The sequence below is a fragment of the Dermacentor silvarum genome, chromosome 1 (genome assembly GCF_013339745.2).
Source record: "Dermacentor silvarum isolate Dsil-2018 chromosome 1, BIME_Dsil_1.4, whole genome shotgun sequence".
Taxonomy (NCBI): Eukaryota; Metazoa; Arthropoda; class Arachnida; order Ixodida; family Ixodidae; genus Dermacentor; species Dermacentor silvarum.
In genome coordinates this window covers 129615491-129638988 of record NC_051154.1, presented here as the reverse complement: position 1 = coordinate 129638988, position 23498 = coordinate 129615491, and the positions used below count along the sequence as shown (strand labels likewise).

The 23498-nt window shown below is 47.3% G+C and overlaps 1 protein-coding gene across 4 annotated transcripts in view; it reads right to left on the bottom strand.

Moving 5' to 3' along the window:
* Nucleotides 1–5599: 5599 nt before the first annotated feature.
* The window catches only part of LOC119436024 (cytochrome c oxidase subunit 4 isoform 1, mitochondrial), a 480308-nt gene continuing 462409 nt past the window's right edge, over nt 5600–23498 (bottom strand). The window contains exons 1-4 of one of the 4 annotated variants that reach the window (XM_037702753.2): nt 23386–23485; nt 12745–13019; nt 11954–12085; nt 5600–5818 (exon numbers count right to left, since the gene is read on the bottom strand). In XM_037702753.2, the coding sequence (XP_037558681.1) occupies nt 5685–5818; nt 11954–12085; nt 12745–13018 (540 nt within the window). In that variant the 5' untranslated portion in view covers nt 13019; nt 23386–23485 and the 3' untranslated portion in view covers nt 5600–5684. Of the gene's footprint in view, nt 5819–11953; nt 12086–12744; nt 13020–23296; nt 23486–23498 lie in introns of those variants that run through there. The other 3 variants (XM_037702754.2, XM_037702756.2, XM_049655205.1) reach the window with 3 other exon arrangements.

The window sequence follows — 23498 nt, the reverse complement described above, 5'->3', positions numbered from 1 at the left end:
CCATATGCGACAAAAAGGGAAGTTTCAGAAAAAAACGTGCTTACCCCACTGATTGGACGGCACGATCACATTTTGGTAATCCAGAGTTGGCGGCAAGCGTGGGTGCTTCATCCGATGTGTCGGGCGAGGCCACGTCGATTCACGATTTTTTCTGTGGAGGCGCAAACTGGGTCCAACCTTTCTTTCGGATTCCTTAGGTACTTAGGTATTTTCTTAGGTACTGGCTTGGAGAGGTACATGGGGACGTTTGGAAAGATCGTCAGTATCGCATCCGGCTGTAGCAATGGCCTGCTCCTTTCCAGGCGCACCAGCTCGCCACTGATGATGTGTTCAAAGTGACGCGACACAAACTGCAGATCGAAATGCAGTTCGCACACAGCGGCATTTCGTTCGAGTAGCTTTTCCACTCGAGGTATGTTGCACTGTCACTTTCGGTATGTCTCCTCGTCTTACGGTACCCCGAAGAGCGACAACTTCTTTTTGCACGATTTGTGAAACATTACTTTCCACAAGAATTTCCAGCAGAAAGCGGGAGAAACTTGCGGACCAATTCGTATCGGGCTCACAGCTCGACGTATAAACGAGTGCGAGCGCCCCCCAGCGGATGCCATAGGAGCCGCCGGGCGGTAATCACACTTCCCCTATTCTAGCCACTGTAACTAAAGGAACTGCTGCAGATCGAACACACTTTGTTGGGAACTACATACAGCAATGCTGTTTAACACTTTCGTGACCGCGCCTATTCCCGTCGACAGTATGTTGTCGATGGTACAAGTTGAATTTTCGCGCCTCTCCGAGCGCTCCAGACAGCTAGCGCCATCGAGCGGGTTAAAAGAGAGACTATTTTATCGGTTTCGGTTTTGTGTTTCTCTTTTCCACCGCGCGGGGATTTTTAAAGCGCCTGCATAGTCGGGGTGACGAGCGCTCGTCGTTTGGCATCTACGTCGCGCGCGTCCGCTCCATGGAAACGGCGAGTTTCGACGGTTTCCGACGCATCTGGGCTCGAATTTGCGGATGATCGCAGCAGCACAGACTCGGAAGACGACTTCGATTCGTCGGACTTCATTACGGACGAAGAAAGTGCGGCAAACCGCCCCGGAACATCGACGGGTATCCGCCGTTCAGTTTTGCTTTCTTCTCGGACCGTGTTATCGCTGCCGCGTATCGACGTAAGGATTTCCGGCGTGTTCTAAAGGTCACAGTTCTTATCTGCAAGATGTAAACGTCGTTCGGACGGGATAATTTAGCGGCGGACGTGCAGAGACTCGAGTTTTGTCCACGAAGACGGCCGGGAGTGCACCTTGGAATCGCGCTCCGAAGTGCTGTGTGTACCCGTGTGCCTCAAGAACTTTTGTAGATACAGAGCTTATATTTGCAGGCTGATTTCATATATCCCTTTTCTTGAAAATGTATATTTCGATTTTTTAAAATAGTTTTTTTGTGCAAAGCAGCATTGATGTTTTTATCGATCTTTCTCGTTCTTGATGCGATTTTTTGTTTTGATAATTTTTTTCGTAGTATTTTTAATAAATATACTGTTTGAAATTAATACCGTTGGAAAGATAATTTCTTCTACAATTTGATACCATACACTTCAACGTGAATCATTTCCTGTGGCAGGAAAAAAAATAATAGCCAGACTACCCGAAAACTACCGATTTTCTCGCGGTCACGAAAGTGTTAAATGCATAACGAGTGCTGAAACCTGTATTAGTTTGTGTAATTGCGGTGTCAGTGCAAAGTCATACCAAAAGCCCTCGCTCAAACCACATCATCCACAGTACAAGCTGTCTAAGCGCAGCCCCTTCGCATCTGCTCAGCTGTGCCTTTGCTCTCGCGCACCCATGCTATGCAATGTGACATACGCATAGATCATCTCAAAGAGCTAATCGACATTGGCACAATGGAAGTATACAAGCGATTGTGGCCTGATGCTTAGAGCATCGGGCTGCTGTGCTGGGGGACGGTGGTTTGATCCCACCACTTTTTTAAGTGCGAGCTATTCGACAGGACAGCAACTGCACCCAGCTGCCACAATCAGGAAAGCCCGGGAGGGTTTGCAAAGAAAGCCTCGCATTAAAATTGGTTGTTGATCCCTTTAATGTCAAGAATTTGAGCCCCAAAATGCGAGTGGCAGCTTCTGCTACATATGTGGGGTCTCACACATGCTCTTGGGACAAAGGAACGACAACACAGTAGTGTAAACAATCAAAAGGGCATTTATTGCACCTTTCAAACACTAATGCACACTAGCCGAATTACAACCAATAGAACATTCACACGCGACAAATCAAGGAAGTCCGACTCCCCGCGACCCGATAGCGAGCGAATACGTTCGCCCCATGCTATGACACCATCGCCTAGTCGTTCACGTGTACAGTCACACGAACGGTGGCGCGCTCGAACGATCCGGGTTCGTCCATACCGGTGTCCTGCTCTTAGCCTCACGCGACGGTCGCACGAAGCGGGCCGGTGCACGCGCAAAGCGTTCGTGCGTGTTGGCCACCGATCCCAAGCCCAAGCCCAAGAGCGAGCGCCTTCGACCTTTTTCTCTCCCAAGTCACCCCGCCGTTCGGTGGCGTTAGCATCGCGACACTCGCGCCATCTCTCGCAACCACTACGACCGCCTCCGGCGACCAGCCACACGGTGAAGCCAGACCACAGGAGACGCGTGAGTCGCGCATCCCCACATCCCCCCAACCTTAAAGCACTACACATACTCCGGCGAAACATGTCACAAGGTCTATCAACGCGTGCGTCGCGAACAAAAGTTAGTACATGCAACAGTGGCGCCGCCAAGGAAATGTCCACACGTTATTCACAACATGCAAGCCGACATTGTCTCTGGGGTTCACCACTGGCGTCCGTTGGTCACAGCACCAGCTCTGCAGATTCGATGGCACGACTCCAGCACCAGACTCCGGAAACGGCGACGCAGAAGGCGGCACGAGAAAGCGTCGCTCGTGCCGACGCGCCCTGCCGGCGAGAGCCGCTGTAGCCGGCTGTGTTCCCAGCCGCCGAGGGTAGCCAGCCAGACACAGGCGGCCGCCGAAATCTGCATCGCCTGGGGTAGCTCGATTGTAGTCCGGGGCAGCAGCGCTGACGATGTGCAGGTGACAGCAAACCAGAGGTGACTCTGCTCACGCTGCGTACACTCAACGCACTCGACAAACACTAAAGTAGTGCAAGGGAGAGGAATTCGGCATATGCATCGCCCACGTGGTACGATGTTCAATTCGGCTAGCAAAATTTCGGGCGGCATTTCAGATGCTAAGTTCACGTGAACAAAGCTTACTTTCTTGAGTCGAACGAGTAATTTCAATTCGTGCTAGGCTAACTAGACTGAGGGAAGCAAAGTGCGACAACCTTAACACCACGGTCCACCAGGTTGTGTCCCTCCACGTGCGACAGGCGGCTTTGTAAAGCCTTAGGCCTAATGCGTCGCTACTTTGACAACAACCTGCATCAAAAAAAAAAACATCACCCAAAATGGGCACAACTGGGGGCACAACTGGCAGCCGCGAGGAGACGTTAGCTCTGTGAGGTGGTCCTACCCCGCTCGGTGCACACAGCATCCGAGTTGACGGCACCCACCGTCCCAGACGGTGTCGGAGCGCCCGGTGCCAGGCCGCAATACCAGTCAGCCCGTAGCGGCACCCGTGGCCCGCGGCCACCCGGCTCCCTGAGCCGCACGAAGTCAGAGATAGAAGAAGCTATTTACATAAGAAATTCGGACCACCCACAAGGCTTCCGTACTCACTCGCTCTCCCAGGATGCAGACCACGTGGCTCTCGCACCGACGAGAGTACTTCAAAACACTCGCGAAAAGGCTTAGCATGTTGAAAAGTTCAAACACGCTACAGCAACCGTCGCCTTGCTCAAGAAAGCACGCCGCCGACGCTAGCGATCAAAATCCACGCTAGGAATACGCTTCGGTTCAAACAAAGGTTGTCTCGAACCGAGCAAAACTCAAAACTATCATCCGATGTCTCAAGAGCCCCCACGTTGGGCGCCAGATGTGGGGTCTCACACATGCTCTTGGGACAAAGGAACGACAACACAGTAGTGCAAACAATCAAAAGGGCATTTATTGCACCTTTCATACACTAATGCACACTAGCCGAATTACAAGCCGAGGAGTGCTCGAGGAAGAGAGACGAAGTGGAGGAGAAGGGCACGTGGTGCGAACGAACAGCCAGTGAAGCTGAAACCAGAACCTTGAGTGTGAGAAAATATCACGCCGTGCATAGCGAGCGAGGGCCACGAAACTGCCAACGCTGGCCAAGGCTCGCTTCACGATAACGGCAGTAAACGAAACTTCAGGGAGGGAACGGGCGGCGCCGACACGGCACGGCGAAGGGCGCACGCGGAGACCGTGGAATGTGAGGGAAGAGGGCGGCAGGGAAGCGGTTTTCGCCTCAGCAACTCCGCCGCTTCGGTGGCTCCCCTCGCCCTCCCTCGTAGGTCCCTCACTTTCCACTGTCACCGTGCGCGCCCGCAGGTGCCGCTGCTCCAGCCGGCCCGGCGCCAGCTCCCCGAAGTTTCGTTTTCTGCCGTTATCGGGAAGTGGCGTTTGTCGGCGTGGGCAGTTTCGTTGGCCGGCCTGGGACAGCGCCGCTGCTTCCCTCTGCGCCATAGCCGCAACGTGCAAGGTCAACACGTGACTAAAAAGTAGAGGAAGCATAAAGGAGAAAGAAGGGTTCACTGCCATTTTTAACACGTGGCTACGGTAGCGTGGCTGAGATGTCGGCACGTACACGCATGTTCCGGCGCAATGCAGAATCGGCGACCTTGCCATTTGAGATAGGGTGAAATTTCCGCTGCGTTTTTTTTTTTTTTCGTTCGCGCGCGACATTGAGGGGTCTCTCCAAAGCTTTCACTCTATGGCGGTGCTGGAGCAATGCCGGTCGGAGGCACCGCCGCGCGATTTGGTTCGAATTAACGAGATTCGACTGTAAATTGAACGCAAACGTTCTAGCTGCATTCCTCAACTGTCGCATACACGTGGCGGCTCGGTGCACGTTTTGTATATGTGCGGGCCTTGAAAATTGTTGCTTTGGTTATAGTGCGGTACCGCTTATAGTGCGGATATTCGCCACTCCAGCGACTTACGTTATAAGCGGTCTACACTGCACGTAATCAAACATTTTATTCAGCGTTGGTACAGCATGCCCTACAACTTTCTTTGCAACAGCGCAATATAAACGTAGAAAAAAACCAAGGCATATTTATAAACCAGAAGGGGCACGTATATGTGCTGTAACACAGCTACGAAGAATGCATCACCAACTAGCCCGCCAGCAAACATTACTGAAACCCTGCAATCTTCTAATCAACACTTTGGTCATTATCTGAACGATTGACTTAATTACAGATGATAGGAATACAAACGTAATAAGCACCTGCTACGCACACAGTAGACACAATAGGTTTCATTTGCTTCAATTCAAGCGTGCCATTACTTTACTGTGTGGAGCTGTTGAAGCCACTTGAATAATCAGTCCACACACACATCGTAATGCATGAAAGCTAAAACAAGCAGGCATGGCCCGGTGTTCAATGTGAGGTGTACGGTAGCACTACCAAGTAGTTGACATGGGACTTGGGTGTACACTTTATTGCAGAAAAAGTGAAGACCTAGAAACCTACTTCTGGTGCCTTTATGTAGTGCACTGAAGAAGTCTTCACTTCCACCTGTTGTTTTCATAGTCCCACTTCGAGGCAATGCCCTCAACGGGATTCACTCTAAGGTCAATCATCCTCTGCAGCTGAGCTTGTTTGGCTTCCAGGGTAGTAGATTGTGGCATTGGCCCATAAACTGTAACAGAAGGTATCTTATAGCTCAGAATGAACATGCATGTTCTTTCCACAGAAAAAAAAAACATGCCTGTATTTATTAATGCTGCATACTAGTAGCACCAAGATAAGTTCATAGAAGGCATTTCCTTCCAGGCAAGAAAAGTATGAACCATGCAATCCACAAGTATAACCTGCAACTGTGAGCAAAGTTACCTCATGACATCTCAATTTCAGGCTGCAAAGAAAATTTCATGCAATAATTTCAACTTCTGCAGATCACACAGTGCTCCTTCACTGATATACTGCTTTTTTTTTTTTTTCAAGGCTACTAAGGCATTACATGCAGAAGGCTAGACAACTATGTTTTGCCACATACTGCTGCAAAAATAGACAAACTAGTTTGCTGACTTAAAGGACCAATTCATTCCTGCATGTCAATTACACAAACTTTAAAGAACGGCAACCTAAGGTGTACAGTAATATCACCTTGACTGAACTCATTGCCAAATCCACTAGTGTGGAAAGCGTTTAAAAATTTCTAGGATAAGTGAAGATGTTAATCTGCTAACCTCAAATTTCCTAAAGCCGATTTCATAGCTTTACAATGCAACTAGCCCACAAAGAAACAACACAATACTGAGGTCATGCAGTAAAATTAAACCTTTTAACCCTTTCCATGCCAAGGACAAGCCTTAACTCATCCAGGGAGTTCCTTTTGTCTACTGGCTGCCACACGAGTGGCAGTCATTTAAACGTTTTCGTGTGAATGCTGCACTAGATGGCACCAGCTTACCAGAAAACATATTTTTGTGAGTGCAGTTGGCGGAAACAGCGACTCCCTTGGGTTTTAAAACAGCGGCTCCAGCAACGACAGCCACCATTTTTCAATAACAGAATCATATGGAGATTTCCTCATTTCAAGTAAACAATAAGACTTCAACAGCTCCAGTGAGTTGCATTATCGTTGAATGACGGGAAGTTCGACCCTCTGGCAGCTGCTCTCACATGGACAAAGCTCGACGAAAATTTGTTGCCACCGACGCCTCTGCAATTTTTTTTCCTGTAGCACCAAGAATGATGCATCGCATGGCGGACAACAAAAGCAAATTTGCCTTCCAAAATGTCAAGTTTCATTAGAGTGTTTTGTGTGGGAATGCTTATCTGCAGCTCAAGAACATGAAAAATTGACAGCAACAGACAACAGAAAAATTAACAGCTGATATTGCAATAACAAAATCTATTCACAATGAATCATCCATTAAAAATTCATGAACTTTTGGCGTTCTTCTGAATAAAAAGTTTGGCATGAAAAGGGTTAATGGAAACTTGAGTTTGAGAGGCGGAATGGCCTTTCACAACGCTGACCCTAAAAGCCCACATCACCTGGCTAGCCACACACTGCAGAGCGCCTCACGTGCGTCAAAGCACTTGTGGTGCATTTTTATTCAGAATAAGGTAGAAATGAACGTAGCTTGGAAGCAAACCAGTTCGTATGGATATGTGCTGTGCCACCATCGGGGCATTTGTACTGCGAATCATGTGTCCGATACAACATGCTGTTCAAATGACCAATCGTCATACATTGGCAATGAGTCGACCAGGCATATGCTGTTAGACTCAAAAATTGCTTTAACATGAGAGTCCATGTAGGAATGAACTGAGCACGAATGAACCGCGCTCAGTGCAGACTGTGGGTCCACGAATCGAACAGTGATGAATCGCTTGCACCATTGCCGCAATGGTCCTTCCGGAAATGTAAAAATCATTTCAAGTGGAGATTCGTATTGGCTGCAAGTGGAACCCTAAAATGTCATTAGCGGAGACCCATGGTCTACAAGGCAAACCCGGTGGCATAGCTGACATCTCCAGTTCTGCATCATGCCCTTCAGTGAGAAGATCAAGTGTCATCTACACTTTGTTGTGAAACAGGCATTGACTGGGAGGCCTTTTGTGTTTGTGAAGCAGCGTGGCAATCTGCTCTTGCCGACGACAAATGGCCGCAGTGAGAACCAGACATCCACATTTGCAGCATGCAAAAAGCACATGCCTTGGCCGGGATAACGTATAACTATTCCAATCTGTTATTCTAAATCCGCCATTAGCTCTCCGTGATAGGTCAAAATGGATAGAGTCCCCGCCCATATAGACAAGGGCCAAGACATTTTGACCTTTCGTGCATGGCTAATGGCAGATTTGGAATATACCGTACAATACAATTCCGAGCAAGCGCCCCCACCCGTGCAAGAGCCCCCCCCCCCCCCTAACTTCACTGCTAATTTCAAATTTCCGCGCCGTTCCGTGAAAGCCCCCCCCCCCCCCCCTCCCGCTCCGCACCAACACTGGCCTGCTACATTCAGTCCACGAAAATGATGGCAAATCGCCCCGGTGCGCCCCGATGAGCCATTTCATCGAATCATGGTCGTACTCGGGCACCCCAGTGGGCACACGAGTGCATCGGGGCGAACTGCGGTTGGCGGTCTGTAGTTCACGGACCGCCGGCCGACGGCGAGATCTGCCTCTCGCACAGCACAAAGGAGTTCCCTGCGGCACAGCAACGTGACCACTCAGTGACAGAGGAGTGGTCGCGGCTACGCTCTGGCATCGCCGGCAGCTTCACCGCTGCTAATCACTCGCCACCGATATCGTCGCTAGGCCTTTTTCAGTTCACTTCGAATCTGTAGCAGACGGCACTTCAGCACGAACCGCCGACGCTCCCAAGCAGCAATGTTTTGCTACCGTCGTTGCCGCTTTACCCTCTCCTCGCAATAATTACACATGATGAAGAAAAAATGCTGATATTTGCGGCGCCACCAGCTGCGATGCGAGCATGGCCGAGCCGCAGTTCGCTGTCCGCCGTCGGTAGCCCATGCACTGCAGCTGAGCTTCACTTGTATCGGAACTCTCATTAGTGCTAAACGCTTCACCGTGGACGTGGTTTTTAATAAAGGGAACCTTACGCGTCACTTTACTCTCGCGGAGATAATTTTGCCTGGAATAGAAGCTGCATAACCAAGGTTCGCGTCGCCGGTCGCGGCGACGCGCCGGTGCAGCGTTGATGCGCTTTCTGTAGTTCTTTTGGTGGTTTTGAGTTATGGTGGTGTTGAGAGTGATACACAACGAACAAATCTTTGGCTTAATAAAGTTCATGTTCAATAAAATTTTAATGCTATTCCCACTGCGCTTCTTTTTTTGTTTTTGCGGGAAAATTTTGTCGAGGCCATCTTGAATTTTGGTGCCGTTCCGGGATAGCGCCCCCCCCCCCCCCCAACTTTGCCGGCAATTTCGACTTGCTCGAGGGGGGGCGCTTGCTCGAATTTTACGGTAAACTTATTGGAATAGTTTTACGTTATCCTGGCCCTTATTCATTTTCCCTTCATATTGGTACTGTCTTTCAGATTCAATGTCTTGTTTGACAGTGTCTACCAAAACAGTGATGTTTTTCATCAACATTTAATATTTCAGACAGCGCGAGAAGCGTCACTGGCTCATTAGGAGAAGTGCACTTGCAGATACGCGGCCCCCGATATATCAAATGCGGCGGTGAATGGGAGTTCAATATATACGTAAAACAGTGCTATACTTTTGCATGGGACTTCCAAGGGGATGTTATGAGTGTTCGATATGTCCAGGAACAGGAGTTCAAAACAAGCATAGTACAGCACTATACTTTTGCATGGCATTTACAAGGGGGTGTTACCACAGTTCAATATATGTATACAATAGAACTATGTTTATATGTTTTGAAAAAAAGAACTCATGAATAAATGTAATAAGCAGGAAAATATACGATCAAAAGTCACAAAAAAAGTTGAGACTCAACTGTAGCTGACATTGTGTAATGCGAAGCGTTGCACAAGTCGACACGGAGGTGCACTACGTTAATGGTGAGACACCAACACGAAACCGACGCAAGTTGTTTTCGTATTGCATAGTTTTAAGATGGTCACCAAGGAAACCAAAAATGAAATCGAGCTAGTGGGGAACACCAGACAATGTCCCAAGCTGCCAGAGCGAAACATGACACTCCACAATGCATGCAGCAGGGAACAGCGGCACGTTTGGGTTATGCTGTGAAACAGATAGGCAAAATGTTTATCTCAATAGGCTTTGCAGCGATACCTGTGAATGCAGCATACAACAACCCGAGAGAAGATTTGCTGAAACCAGGATTGGAAAACCGAGCGTGCACCGGCATTTTCACGCAAGACTGGCAGGCGAGTATTGCAGAGAAGCTGCTGCTGCAGCGGGCAGCTACTGCTCTCCATCGCTCTTCTTGCGCCTTTTGTTTACATGGGATCTAGCGGCCGGAAAACGTATTATACGATCGCAGTTTGGCAATGTATTAAGGTGCCAAAACATCGCATTTTCTGGGAAAATATGAACTGTAAAAAAGATGCCCAACTGGACCAGGTGATACTTTGTGTTTTCTGGGAAAGCAGGAACCGATAAAAAAAAAAAAAATTACTCCATCTCCCACTAAAGGGAACCATGTGTGGATGCGAAGCAGCGGGGAGATGGTTAGCTTGAGCGGGAGATGGTTTCGCGGCAGCGGCCCGAACGCTCATCGCGGCGCTGCACAGGAGAGAGAATGAGGCGTGCGCGCTCCATCATTTTCATACTGCGGAACTACCGTGGCGCCCCCAGCAGAGTATGCAGCTGTCGCACCACCTGTCGAGTGCGCCACTCCGAATTCCTAGAGGAGAGAAAGGGGGGAGCGTAGGAGAGGAGATAGAGGGGACGCGCATGCACTGTGGGGTTTTGGCACGCGGGCGCCGCTCCGTAGAGTATTCCTAGAGGAGAGAAAGGGGGGAGCATAGGAGAGGAGAGGGGACGCACATACGCTGTGGGACGCGGGACACGACAGAGCCGCCGGCAAGGAATGCTTCGTATTTAAAATATGCGCAACTGTATCGGGTGACATTTTGTGTTCTGTCATGCATGTTAGCGCCACCAAATAGTACGTAATGGGATTGTATCAACGATGTTCTACTGCACAATATATGTCCAGGTTTCATATGTATCCAGTATCAACAGTAATGCCATCATATGGCAAAACGAATTACACTTATGAAGGTCCCAATAGCTTGCATACTGGTATATAACTGCCAAACTAAAGCAGCATTTCAGAAACAAGCAGTGTTTGCACTCAGCCTATAATGTGAACTAAAGATATGCAATTGGCTGAATCTTCAAGCATAGGTCAACATACTCACCCATGAGCACTAATTTATACTCGTTCCACGCTTATTTCAGAGACGTGGGATAGAGCAGCGAGTGACAAAAGGTGTGATTGGACGTAGATATGAAGGGAATGAGTCATGCGAGTAAGAAGAGGAACAACTGTCAGCGAGTGCGAGTGGACATTAGTACAAATTTGATGAGTAAGTGCTGAGGAGTATGAAGGAACGCGAATATGAGCTTAGGTGGGTGCCTACTTACAGGCACCCACCTAAGAGCATATATGAACGCGAGTGAGTGGTAGCGAGTATATGCGAGTGTGAGTAGGGGAGCGAGTAAGTACACGTACCGAGCGAGTATATATCCCGAAAACATTTTTGGGTGCGTACAAGCAATATCCTCTAACCATGCCAACCTTTGTCTGCAAGTGTATACTGTACTCTAGACTAGAATATTTCGAACTAAATTGCCTAAAATGCAGTAAGAGTGCAAGGTGCTCTGTAAGAAAAAGTGAACAAAGCCTAAGTCCTAAGCTGCCTAATCCTCTGATGCCATTTCCCATTCGTTTTAGACAAGCTACATTTGGCAGCAGCCTAGTTGCGCAACACAAGATTTGAGTCCCGATTGGTTAGTATGATAAACTTGTACCACCACAAGGCCAATTATCCAACCAACCAAAGGTTAGCTTTGTATTGAACCAATCAATCAACACAAAAATACAAGTATCAGTTTCAAGATTATCAGATGTAATCCAAGATAATGCAATGTACTACTGCAGGTCTCAGTGTCACTTCAGGAGGGTGACACTGGTATTGAAACCATTTTCTTTTCTTTTTATCAATATTAATGGAACTTTACATTCCTGCTAATGTTAGACTATTATTGCTTAAAATAAAAGTTTTAATACCAGTGTTCCTCCTTAAATGTACTAATAATCCCCTCTTGCACAACAGCAACCTGCCAATTGTGTACTCACCAAACTTCTTAAGGAAAATCCAGATCCAGAGGGTGCAACCCAAAAGCAAGCACACATTCCCCACAATGGGTTTCCACTCATTTCGAGATGCATTCATTTCAGCATAGGTCTGGAAAAAGCTGTATCGGTACACTAAGAAACAAAGAGGGAGAGCAAACAGTAAGCACAATGTCTACTACTACAGAAATTACTCCAAGCACAACCCCAATTTGCTACTTTGCATTAGAAATAAATGAAAATTGACATGCAAGTTTTAACCCCTCAGAAATCTGCATCAACCCAGCCCCCCCCCCCCCCCCCCCCCCAAGGGTAGCTAAGCAATATGACCAGTGGCTTTTCCTACTCTTGACCTAGAATACTGTTTATACTCTTAATAGTAAAGAAAACGTTACCAGGAATGCTCCAGTGTCAAACCACAAATGTTATCAGGAAGTACCTTACTGTACATGTACGTAGGTAGGCTTTTTCCTGACAAGCCTAGCTACATGAGTGCATTTATGTAGGCTCACAACGAACTACAAAAGTGGCTATGATTTATGTTGGCTAAAGTTGTAAGCACATTGAATAGTTAAAGAATATTCCCTGCATTACTTGGACAAGCAAAGTGACAACAGTGCATTTACTAGCAAAATCCAAAGTGTAATACTTATGCAACTTATCTCTCCCATTTACTTTAAAAAATTACAAGACATGTTTAAAATCTTTCCTCTAAGAGTTTAATTACAACTGCAATGATGACTATCTTTTGCACAATCTACACTCGAATGGAAATCTGTGTCAGACTGACTCACGTGCTTTCTTCTCCTCCAGGCTGAGGTTTTTCCAATCACCCTTCTCCTTCTCACGCAATTTTTCAATCTCTGGAGAGGGCTCCTTGTAACGGATGGATGGCATAGGGAAGTTAGGGTTGTCAAGGTAGCTATACTCGCCGTTCATGCCAAAGCCAACCACTTCTCGCTTGCCAATAAGGGCGCGGCCATGATATGCAGCTGCTGGTTGGGCCCGTGCTACTACGGGTGCCAACTTGACTGCACGCTCACTGATCTGCAGCAGTCTGTTCGCCATGCTGAAAGCAAATAGAACACCCATCTGTTAAATCTCATCAAGACTTGGCACCACTAAAGCCAGCAAGCAAGTCACTACTACATGCTAACAGCCTGTAACAACAAATCAGAATGCCCAGGAAAAAAAAAGCACCCTAGATGCAACAAGCACCAACATTATGAAAAGTCAGGTCATTTACTGCAACAGGGTGGTACTGCAGGTTAAAGGTCAGCAAAAACTATAGAAAGCATCTTACCATGTTGGTAGCACACTGAACCAAGACAAGACTTTACCATCACACACAATGTGGCATTGAAGCGGTACAGTTTAGTGCAAGCCGCAAGATATTCATCTTAATCGCAATATATATATACACTGTTCTGCTGCGCTTGATGCACAAGGTTATGAATAAGGAAGAAACGCAATAGCGATTGCTTGTATGTAGGTTCTGCACAACACTAATGTACCATGAAATGGCCACTGATGCTCGAAATGAGCCATACAAAAGTCTGATGTTCACTGCAGGGCTGAATTAATAATTTACATGCACATTGGTATTCTATAAAGGTCGAGTCAAAAGCTCAAAAGCATACATTCAAACCATCATTTTTCAATAAATTAATCGGATTATCTCCTTCAAAGTATTCTAGTGGTGTTTGAATACAGCAGTGTCAGAAAAACTAACGGCTGGAAGAACTCATGCAAACCATTTCCTCTTATGTCCTCCCAGTGTACCCTGCATTGCCCTGCAAATCATAACCATCAACATAAATATTTTCCGCTTTGGCATCATTTTGATATTGTGGGACAGAAAATCGCTAGGGGTTAATGGTAATTACACCCATGTTTTAGCTCCTATATTGACCAGTGAAATTAAGTATTTTCACAATGCTGTACAAACTCCATGTACACTTGCACTTAATGAACCTTTTGTCCAGTCATGAGCAGATGGTTGACAAATCTTGCTGCAACTAGTTCCAAGTTCAGCCCTTGGCAACAATCCTATGAGACAACAAATGAGGGGCTCCACATTTGTTACCAGTAATAAAACAAAATATTACCAGATCTTGAAATGCATAACATTTCAAGTTAGGAAGTGTCGTGCACAAAGCAAAACGCTGTGCATACGCACTACAGTTCAGGGGCGTAGCCAGGGGGGGGGGGGTTCAACCCCCCCACCCGAAATTTTTTCCGCACCCCCCCACTCACCCACCCTTTGTTCTCGTCGCTTCGCACTGACATAATTCATGAAACCGGTGCTACTATCACAATTTCATTCCTGGGCGCTTCCGTTTGGGTTGGCAATTTACAGCGAATCATGTCTGCATATGGAAAAAACTATCACGGTGTTTGTCAAGGCTTTGACACTCTGTGAAGTTTTGGCGGAGAATGTGGTGGCCGCATTCTGAAGCAACAAATGCGCAACAAATGCGGCAGCCGCATTTTAGATGATGGAGAAAACGCTCGAGGCCCGTTTACTTAGATTTAGGTTCACGTTAAAGACCCCAGGTGGCCGAAATCTCCAGTATACATTTCCGCCGCTTCCCTTCAGGTGCCGCTTAGGCCGCGCTCGCGCAGGATCTAGTCTGCGCGAGAAACGTCTCTTGTTTGCGATTACGCCCCTACGGAAGGCTGGTAATTCCTGTTGTGCTGTTGAATCCCAAACCAGCAATTACGGAAAGCTGGTAGTTGCTGTTTTGTTGTGGAATCCCAAACCAGCAATGTACACACGAAGGGGTTGATGACAGCAGTGAAATTCCACCGACTCGCAACAGAATGCACGAAACAGACAGCCGACAAGCATGAATTACTGATGTGCGCAGTACAGCGTAAGTAAACTCTTGATGATGATTATTGTGGTTTATTGGCGCAAGGGCCAGATGTGACCAAAGAGCGCCAAGACGATGGTAATGGCTTAGTGGTACATGAATAGTGGACTATATGAACATTAGATGTGACATGGCTGTAAATGGGCCTAAAAACAGTCGCTGTAAAGTGCGTTAAAATCTATACGTAATAAGATTATGGCAATGACTAAGTATGTGTACTATGGGCATGAACAATGCATTGTGAAGGAATGATACGACTTACAAAATATTAAAGATGCGAAAATTAGCCAGAAGCACAAGTGCCTAAACAGAGCTCTTGAAACACAAGGGCCTGGAGGCATGTGCTATAAAAACTAGCACAGCAACATCCTCTCGAGAGAGGATGCGCTATGAACTTATTGGGCTAATAACATGTAGCACAACATCTTTCAAGAATGCGAGGACTGCGTTGCTGTCAAAAAGTGGTTCTTTACCGAGAAACATAGCAGGATGCAGAGGGATACAATAGCGATACGCTAGCGGAAAATGTTTCTTTCTTTCTCTTTCGGCTTCCCGACACTCCAAGAGGACGTGGAGGACGGTGAGCCTCTCGCCACATCTACCACAGGTTGGAGGATCATTACCACTCAATAGAAAGTTGTGAGTACCATATGTATGTCCTATTCTGAGACGACAGAATAGGACATCAGTTCGCCGTGTTTTCGATGCAGAGGGCCAGAAACCTAACTGTGGCTTTATCAAGTGAAGCTTATTATTTGTTTCCGCATCCCACATGCGTTGCCAGTGGCTTCGCAGTTTCTTACGCAAGAAAGGTTTCAAATCTGTTACAGGGACAGCAGCTGTAGGATTAATAGCGTGCGATGTTATTGATGTGGCCATTTGGTCGGCAAGAACATTACCCTCAATGTCTCTATGCCCAGGCACCCAGCATATTATGATTTGTTGTTTAGATGCATAAGCAGAGCAGATCAGTGAGTAGAGGTTGATAATTACAGGGTGTTTATGTTTTTGCGGCATCATTAACGCTTTAACAACGCTTAAAGAGTCGGTAAATATTACAGCCTTTTGGAGTTTTAATCTATCAATATGTTTCACTGCCGATAGTACTGCATAGGCTTCGGCCGTAAAGATACTTGCTTGGGGATAAAGTACATCGGATTCTGAGAAGGACGGGCCGACTGCCGCATAGGAAACGCCAGCATGTGACTTTGATGCATCTGTGTAAAATTCAGGGCAAGAGTACTTCGACTTTAGTTCTAAAAAGTGCATTTGAATGTGTGCATCTGGCGCGTGTTTTGTGACTTCAATAAACGATGTGTCACATTCAACCAGCAGCCACTGCCACGGCGGTAGCAGCTTCGCTGGAGGCATTAGGCAATGTTCAAGTAGTGAAGCACCCATTTCTTCACTGAGCTTTCTCACGCGTAGCGAAAAGGGCTGCTTCGCTGTTGGTCGATTATTAAATAGTGTGGCACATGTGGTATCGTTTATGGTAAAATAGGTAGGATGTGTACGGTTTGAATTTATTTTAAGGAAATATGTAAAACTGGCATAAGTCCTCTGAAGGTAGAGCGACCACACGTTTGCTTCCACATAAAGGCTTTATACGGGGCTTGTCCTGAAGGCTCCAGTAGCGAGGCGGATTCCTAAATGGTGAACAGGATCCAACATCTTTAAAGCACTGGGTGCAGCAGACTGATAGACTATCGCGCCGTAGTCAAGTCGTGAGCCGACAAGGCATCTATACAAGTTTAATATGCATTTCCTGTCACTGCCCCATGTTGTACGTGACAGCAGCTTCAATAAGTTCATTGTTTTCAAGCACTTAGCCTTCAAATATTTGATGTGCGGAACAAATGTGAGTTTCGAGTCCAGTATGATGCCGAGAAACTTGTGCTCTTTGCTTACAGGTAATGTGGTACCAGAGAGCTCAATAGAAGGGTCTGGTACTATTCCTCTCTTATTAGTGAAAAGGACGCATGTGCTTTTTTGTGGGCTCAACCTAAAACCGTTTTCATCAGCCCATTTAGCCACTTTATTTAAGCCATGCTGGACATGTCGTTCGCAGACAGCAAAGTTGCACGATTTAAAACCAATCTGGACATCATCTACATATACAGAGTAGAACATCGTTCGTGGAATAGCCGTGCGTAGAGAGTTCATTTTAACAATAAACAGTGTGCAGCTAAGCACACCGCCTTGCGGGACACCAGTTTCCTGGGTGAAAGACCTCGATAATGCCCGGCCCACCCTTACACGAAAGGTACGGTTAGAAAGGTAGCTTTCGATGGTACTCAACATATTGCCGCGCACACCCATAGTGGATAGGTCTCGGATAATACCGAAGCGCCATGTGGTGTCATACGCTTTCTCTAAGTCAAGAAATACAGATAGAAAAAACTGTTTGTGTATGAAGGCATTCCTTATAATCCCCTCAATACGGACAAGGTGGTCTGTAGTCGACCTACCTTCTCGGAAGCCACACTGGTACGGATCTAGTATTCCGTTGCTTTCTAGGAGATAGACAAGGCGCCGGTTAATCATCTTTTCGAAGAGCTTACACAGACAGCTTGTCAAGGCAATGGGTCTGTAACTACTAGGCAAGGAAGGGTCCTTGCCTTGTTTAAGTATAGGGATTATTATAGCTTCTTTCCAAGAAGACGGAATGTACCCAGCAGCCCACATGACATTAAAAAGAGAGAGGAGGGTCTTTTGTGTTTCAGGGAGTAGGTGCTTGATCATTTCATACATGATACGGTCAGCACCTGGTGCTGAGGTGTTGCAACAAGCGAGAGCAGTTTTAAATTCAGCTAAACTAAACGGGCGGTTGTAATCTTCATTTCGAGCACATTTCCGATTAACGGGCTGTCGCTCTGCACGTTCTTTGAACCTCATGAATGTTTCTGTGTAATGAGATGCACTGGACACATATTCAAAGTGTTCGCCCAGACAATCTGCCTGATCTTCCAGGCTATCTCCTTGGGTACTTACTAAGGGCAGAGGGTTCGACTCCCGGCCTTTCAATTTATTCACCCTATGCCATACTTTCGCCTCATCTGTGTAAGAATTTATGCCAGAGAGGTACCTCTCCCAACTCTCTCTTTTTGCACGTCGACGGATTCTTCTGCCTTGTGACTTAACCTGCTTGAAATTAATGAGGTTTTCGGTGGTTGGAGAATTGCGAAGCAATCCCCAAGCTTTGTTTTGGTTTTTGCGTGCTTTCCTACATTCATCGTTCCACCATGGGATGCGGCGCTTCTTGGTCAATCCGTTAGTTTGCGTAATAGATCTCGTAGCAGCGTCAATAATTAAACATGTTAGATAAGCCACAGCATCGTCTACATTAAAATCAGCAATGTCATCGCCACATAAACATGTAAGCTCTCGGAACAGTTGCCAGTTGGCCGAGTCCACGTTCCATCGAGGAAAACTTGGCAAGCATCCATCTTGTTTTGTTGAGTTTAACATAATAGGGAAGTGGTCGCTCCCTAAGGGGTTCTTGAGAACAGACCACTCCAGGTACGGTATTAGTGTACTCGATACTATACTTAAGTCAATGGATGAGTATGTGTTATGTGTAGCGCTGAAATACGTTGGCTCTTTCTGGTTAAGTATAGATGCACCTGAAGAAAACAAAGTTTTCAATTAGGCGCCCTCTCGCATCGCAACGAGAGTCTCCCCACAAAGTGTTATGTGCATTTAAATCTCCGACAACTATATATGGCGGCGGAAGTTCATCTATGTAGTTTTGAAACTGTGTCTTGGAAAGTTGATAGCAAGGGGGGATGTAAATCGAACTAACCGTGACTAGTTTACCAAACAGTACTGCTCGGGCAGCAACTGCTTCAAGGGAAGTTCGGAGGTTTAATTGTTGACAGGCAACACCTTTATCGACAATTATAGCGACACCGCCCGACGAGGCGGTAGCGTCGTCACGGTCTTTGCGAAAAACGGCGTATTGCCTTAAAAAGTTTGTGTTTCCTGATTTCAGATGCGTCTCCTGGACACACAGCACCCTCGGACTATATTTATGAAGGAGCTCTTTAACGTCATCGAGGTTATGGAGAAGTCCCCTAACGTTCCATTGCAATATTTGCGTGTCCATATTGAGAAAGAGGTTTGCGCTGTGTGTGAAGGGACTCTAAATTAGCTTACAGAGCCCTTGTCGGGCCCTGTGATGCGCGGTTTTTCTTTTTTGGAGCGATCGCGAGATTCGCGGAGCTCCTTAGGCGCTGGCGGCGCCGTCTGACCGGTTGTTGTGTCCATCGGCTCTTGCGAGGCGCTGGACACGCGCTCTTGCGAGCGCAGTGTTTGACGTGAGGGCCTCGTCTCGATGGACGAGACCTTTGAGGCCACGAGCCCGGAGGTCGATGGCCCCTTCTTGTGAGATGGCGGAGCAGTGGTAGCCGCAGCCGCCGAGGGGGCGGATGGCGTCACCACCGGCTCACTACGTGTGAGCCGGACAGTAGCCGGAGACCGTTGTGACGCTGCCCCTGACGCGCCACATCGGCAAAGCTGGTTTTAGACAGATAGGTCACCCGCCTTCGTGCCTCTTTAAATGAAATATTCTCTTTCACTTTTATAGTTACAATTTCCTTTTCTTTCCTCCAGGACGGGCAGGACCGCGAGTATGCGGCGTGCTCCCCATCACAGTTCACACAGCGGACAGAGTTTTCACACGATTCAGATGTGTGTTCCAAGGCACTACATTTAGCACATGTCAGTCGGCCTCGGCAGTTCTGCGAGCTGTGGCCGAATCTTTGGCACTTGAAGCATCGGAGCGGGTTTGGCACGTATGGCCTGACACGTAGTTTGACGTATCCGGCCTCAATGGTCTCGGGTAGAACACTTGAACCAAAAGTAAGAATTATGTGTTTTGTCTGAATCTCCTTACCATCGCGCCTCATCTTGATTCGTTTTACAGCCAAAACATTTTGTTCCCTAAATCCTTCCAGAAGTTCATCTTCAGTGAGCTCCAACATGTCGTCATCAGAAATAACACCGCGGGAGGTGTTCATGGTGCGGTGCGGGGTCACAGTCACAGGAAAATTTCCAAACGACACTAGATTCTGTAGTTTATCATGTTGTTTCTTATCGCGGAGTTCCAGTAGGAGATCACCGCTGGCCAACTTCGTCGCCTTGTAACCTGGTCCTATGGTCTCTGTCAGAGTCTTTGCAACAATAAAGGGTGAGATCACTCTCACGGACTTGTCAGTTTTCTCACTATGTACCACGTGGTATCGTGGAAAGTTCTCAATTTGTCGGCCAAAAAATTGGAATATTTCTTCGGTGCGCCCCCGTTTCGGGCGGCGATCAGCAAGTGCAGGAAAGGAGCTATCCATATATGTGGGATGAGTTTCGGCAGTGGCGCCAGCCACCCACCATGGAGCCCAACAAGGGGACGCTGCAGAGTCTGTAAGGGACAGGTCCTGCAAACGCCAACTGTACGCCACCACTATAACCAAATACATATACCCAAGGCAGGATATAATGCACAAGGTTAACCCTTGCTGCCCGCGAAGTCGGAAGTGAAAGGAAAATAAAGAGAGGACAGGAAAGAGTGAAAGTAAGAAAGACGAAGGTTGGAGGGAGAGAGTGACAGGAAAAGGCAACTACCGATTTCCCCCGGGTGGGTCAGTCCGGGGGTGCCGTCTACGTGAAGCCGAGGCCAAAGAGGTGTGTTGCCTCCGCCAGGGGGCCATAAAGGTCCAAACTCCCGGCTTCGGCTCAACCTCCAGGATCCCCTTTTCCCCGGACACGGCTAAGCCACGCACGGTTAAGCGCGAGAGGGTCCAACCCCCATGTGCTCGGGTCCGTGGTGTCGCAACACACCAAACGCCTGCTTACGCAGACGCCCCTGCGGGGGTAAGTAAACTCTTGTTGCAGGCGCTGAGAGTTATCGTCGGAGTTCACGCGTCCCGAGAAATTGATTATGTGCACTATGCACTGAACAAGACCGGAGTTCATTCCTGCATCACTAGTACACCAATCAGTCGAGATTCTGTGAGGTACAAGGCCGCTTCCTGTTTGCACCGGCGTAAGTGAAGCAGAAATGAGTTGCACGCACTACTTAAAATGCGTACACATGCCACATCTATGCTGTGCGGTGAAATATTCTGAACAATTCTGAATCTGCTGACGTAAAGGCAAATGACGGCTGCATGCTCGCACACAGCGGAAGACACAGCGGCCCATGCACTTGCCGCAGGAAATGCAACCCTCTCGTATGAGGGAGCTTCGAAAAAAAAAAAAAAGCCTTACGCGTTTTGGCGCATATAAGTTTTCTAGCGCAAAGACGCAGCGAACAAGCTATTGCTATGGGAGTAGGTATAGCCTGGTCACACGTGCATTTTCACACGTATAGCCATCTAACTTGTGAAACGCACTTCGCCCCGACGAGGACGACGCCATCTACGCTTCGATCGCACGGGTCGTCTCAATGATGCGTTTTCGAAGACTGGTCCATTCAGTGGCGCAATGAGAGACCGTTGCTCCAAACGCCCACTGCACCTGTCGTACTTACTGTATTTACTGAGCTTACTTTACTTTTTACTTAATTTCTTCACAAGCACACGCACACGCGAGGGGAGGGGTCCCATGTCTGTGATATACATGTATAGTCTGCTTAAACTACCGATATTTATTATCGATCACGTGATGACGTAGAGGAAAGCAGAAGCTTGCCCCCCACCCGAAAAAAATTTCTGGCTACGCCCCTGCTACAGTTGCATGTAGCTGCGGTCTGCTACACAGCGTAGATAACGTGGCCACCACGAGTCCGCTGCCCGAGCGGACTGCGGCTCGTTGAGGACAACCACATTTGGTGCGTCGTAGGCCGCCAAAATCGGAAGTAGTGGAGTCTACATGAACAACCTAAGTGAAATTTGAGCTGTGCGCCACAGTGGCATTAAGTAGGCGGAGCGTTTTGGGCACACCCCGCTGCGCCATAGCCTTTGCAGTGCAAGTCATTGAGGAAGGAGCGGGAGCACCGCTTAGGCGACGTTTGATTGCCAATAAATGCGCTTCTGCTGAACACACTCAAGTACTTATTGAGGCAAATTATTTCTGGAAAAGTCTAACTTCAAATGCATTTCTCTACTTCAATAAAAGTGGTTCCGGGCCCCTTTAAACTATATTATGGGGCATTAAGCAGGAAATGTCATTTTATGAGCACATGTGGCCATTTCAATTTTATTGCGGTATTTGAGAAGGGTAATTAACCAATCTAACATGCCACGGTGGCTTATCGCTGCTAAGCATGATGTCGCGGATTCAATTCCCAGCCACATTTCGACGGGGGGGGGGGGGGGGGGGGCGAAATGCAAAACCACCCATGTACTGTGCATTGACAGCACGTTAAATGATCCCAGGTGGTCAAAATTAATCTTAACTATGGCGTGCCTCAATCGTATTGTGATTTTGGCACGTAATGCACCAGAATTTTTTATTTAATTGACCAATCACGCTTAATATTCATCTCTAGCATTCCTTTCATGGCTACAGCATGCTCACCATAATGCACCAGCAAGCCTAGCACTTTTTAAGAATCACTCCTTCCTTTAAAGGTCAAACTCTATAAACCCAAGTACTTGAGCTGCAGTGTTGCTCTAAAGGTTGATCGTTGCTTATGTTTACGTAATGAAGCGCCACAACGAATATTCGAAATTTCCAGCATGAATGCCTCACAATGCATAGATTACTAATGCAAAGGTGTCAGCAATAAAGGTTTGAATACAATTCAACAGAAGCAGCTTGCAAGGCAATTTGCGAACAAAGCAAACATGGCTCTGGTCGCACATTGTAAAGCATGGTAATCGAGATCAGACAGCCGCCTACTCATGCCGGTGTACCTTGTGTAGTTTTCACCGGTAAGGTCTTGCAGAAGACTTGCAGTAGATCACATACAGCAATGAACACGATCGGCGTTTGCAACTGATGTCTTGAACAACGTGGCTAAAAAGTCTTTCGATAAACGTGTGCGATTCTATCAAAGGCAAATTCGGGTATTTCACTATGGATGAAGGCTGAACTACGAACAGAGACCGCAAATTCAACAGCAGAGATCGCACATTCGACACATCCTCTAAGTAAAACAGAACGACCTAATATCTTACAACAGTACATTTTTGCTCCGTTATCCACATGGCTAGCATGTATTCGCTTGCACGAGTGCAAATCGATACATTCTGGCACATACAATGTCGCCCTAAGCTGTTTCTACACTGAAAAAACGCCACGCCAGGAAGCAAATATAGCACATTATAAGATGACACGTAAAGCCATCTCTCAAAGAATAATTGGAAGAAAGAGCACAAATAAAGCGCCGTTAATGCAACCCGTAACCTTAAGCTATCTTTTGACCTCCACCGCCTTCGAAAAGGTTAGGCTTAATCGTAAAAGGTGAAACCTAGCAAACCCTCCCTCACGCACACTAGATGCGCATTTAAAACGATCAGTAACGTTACTGCACCTTAATTATGCCCTTACTTCAGCTTAAAAAGAGACCAGGGGAATTTTTCGAAGAACCAGCCGGCACGAGAGAGCGGCGCAGAATCTCACCTGCAGCCGTACGAGTGAGGCCGGTAGGACACACGGAATGAGCGAAAGGCAGCGAAAGGCACGAACCAATGTTGCTGAATAGGGTGCCTCGATCCGCGCTCTCCCCGCTAGGC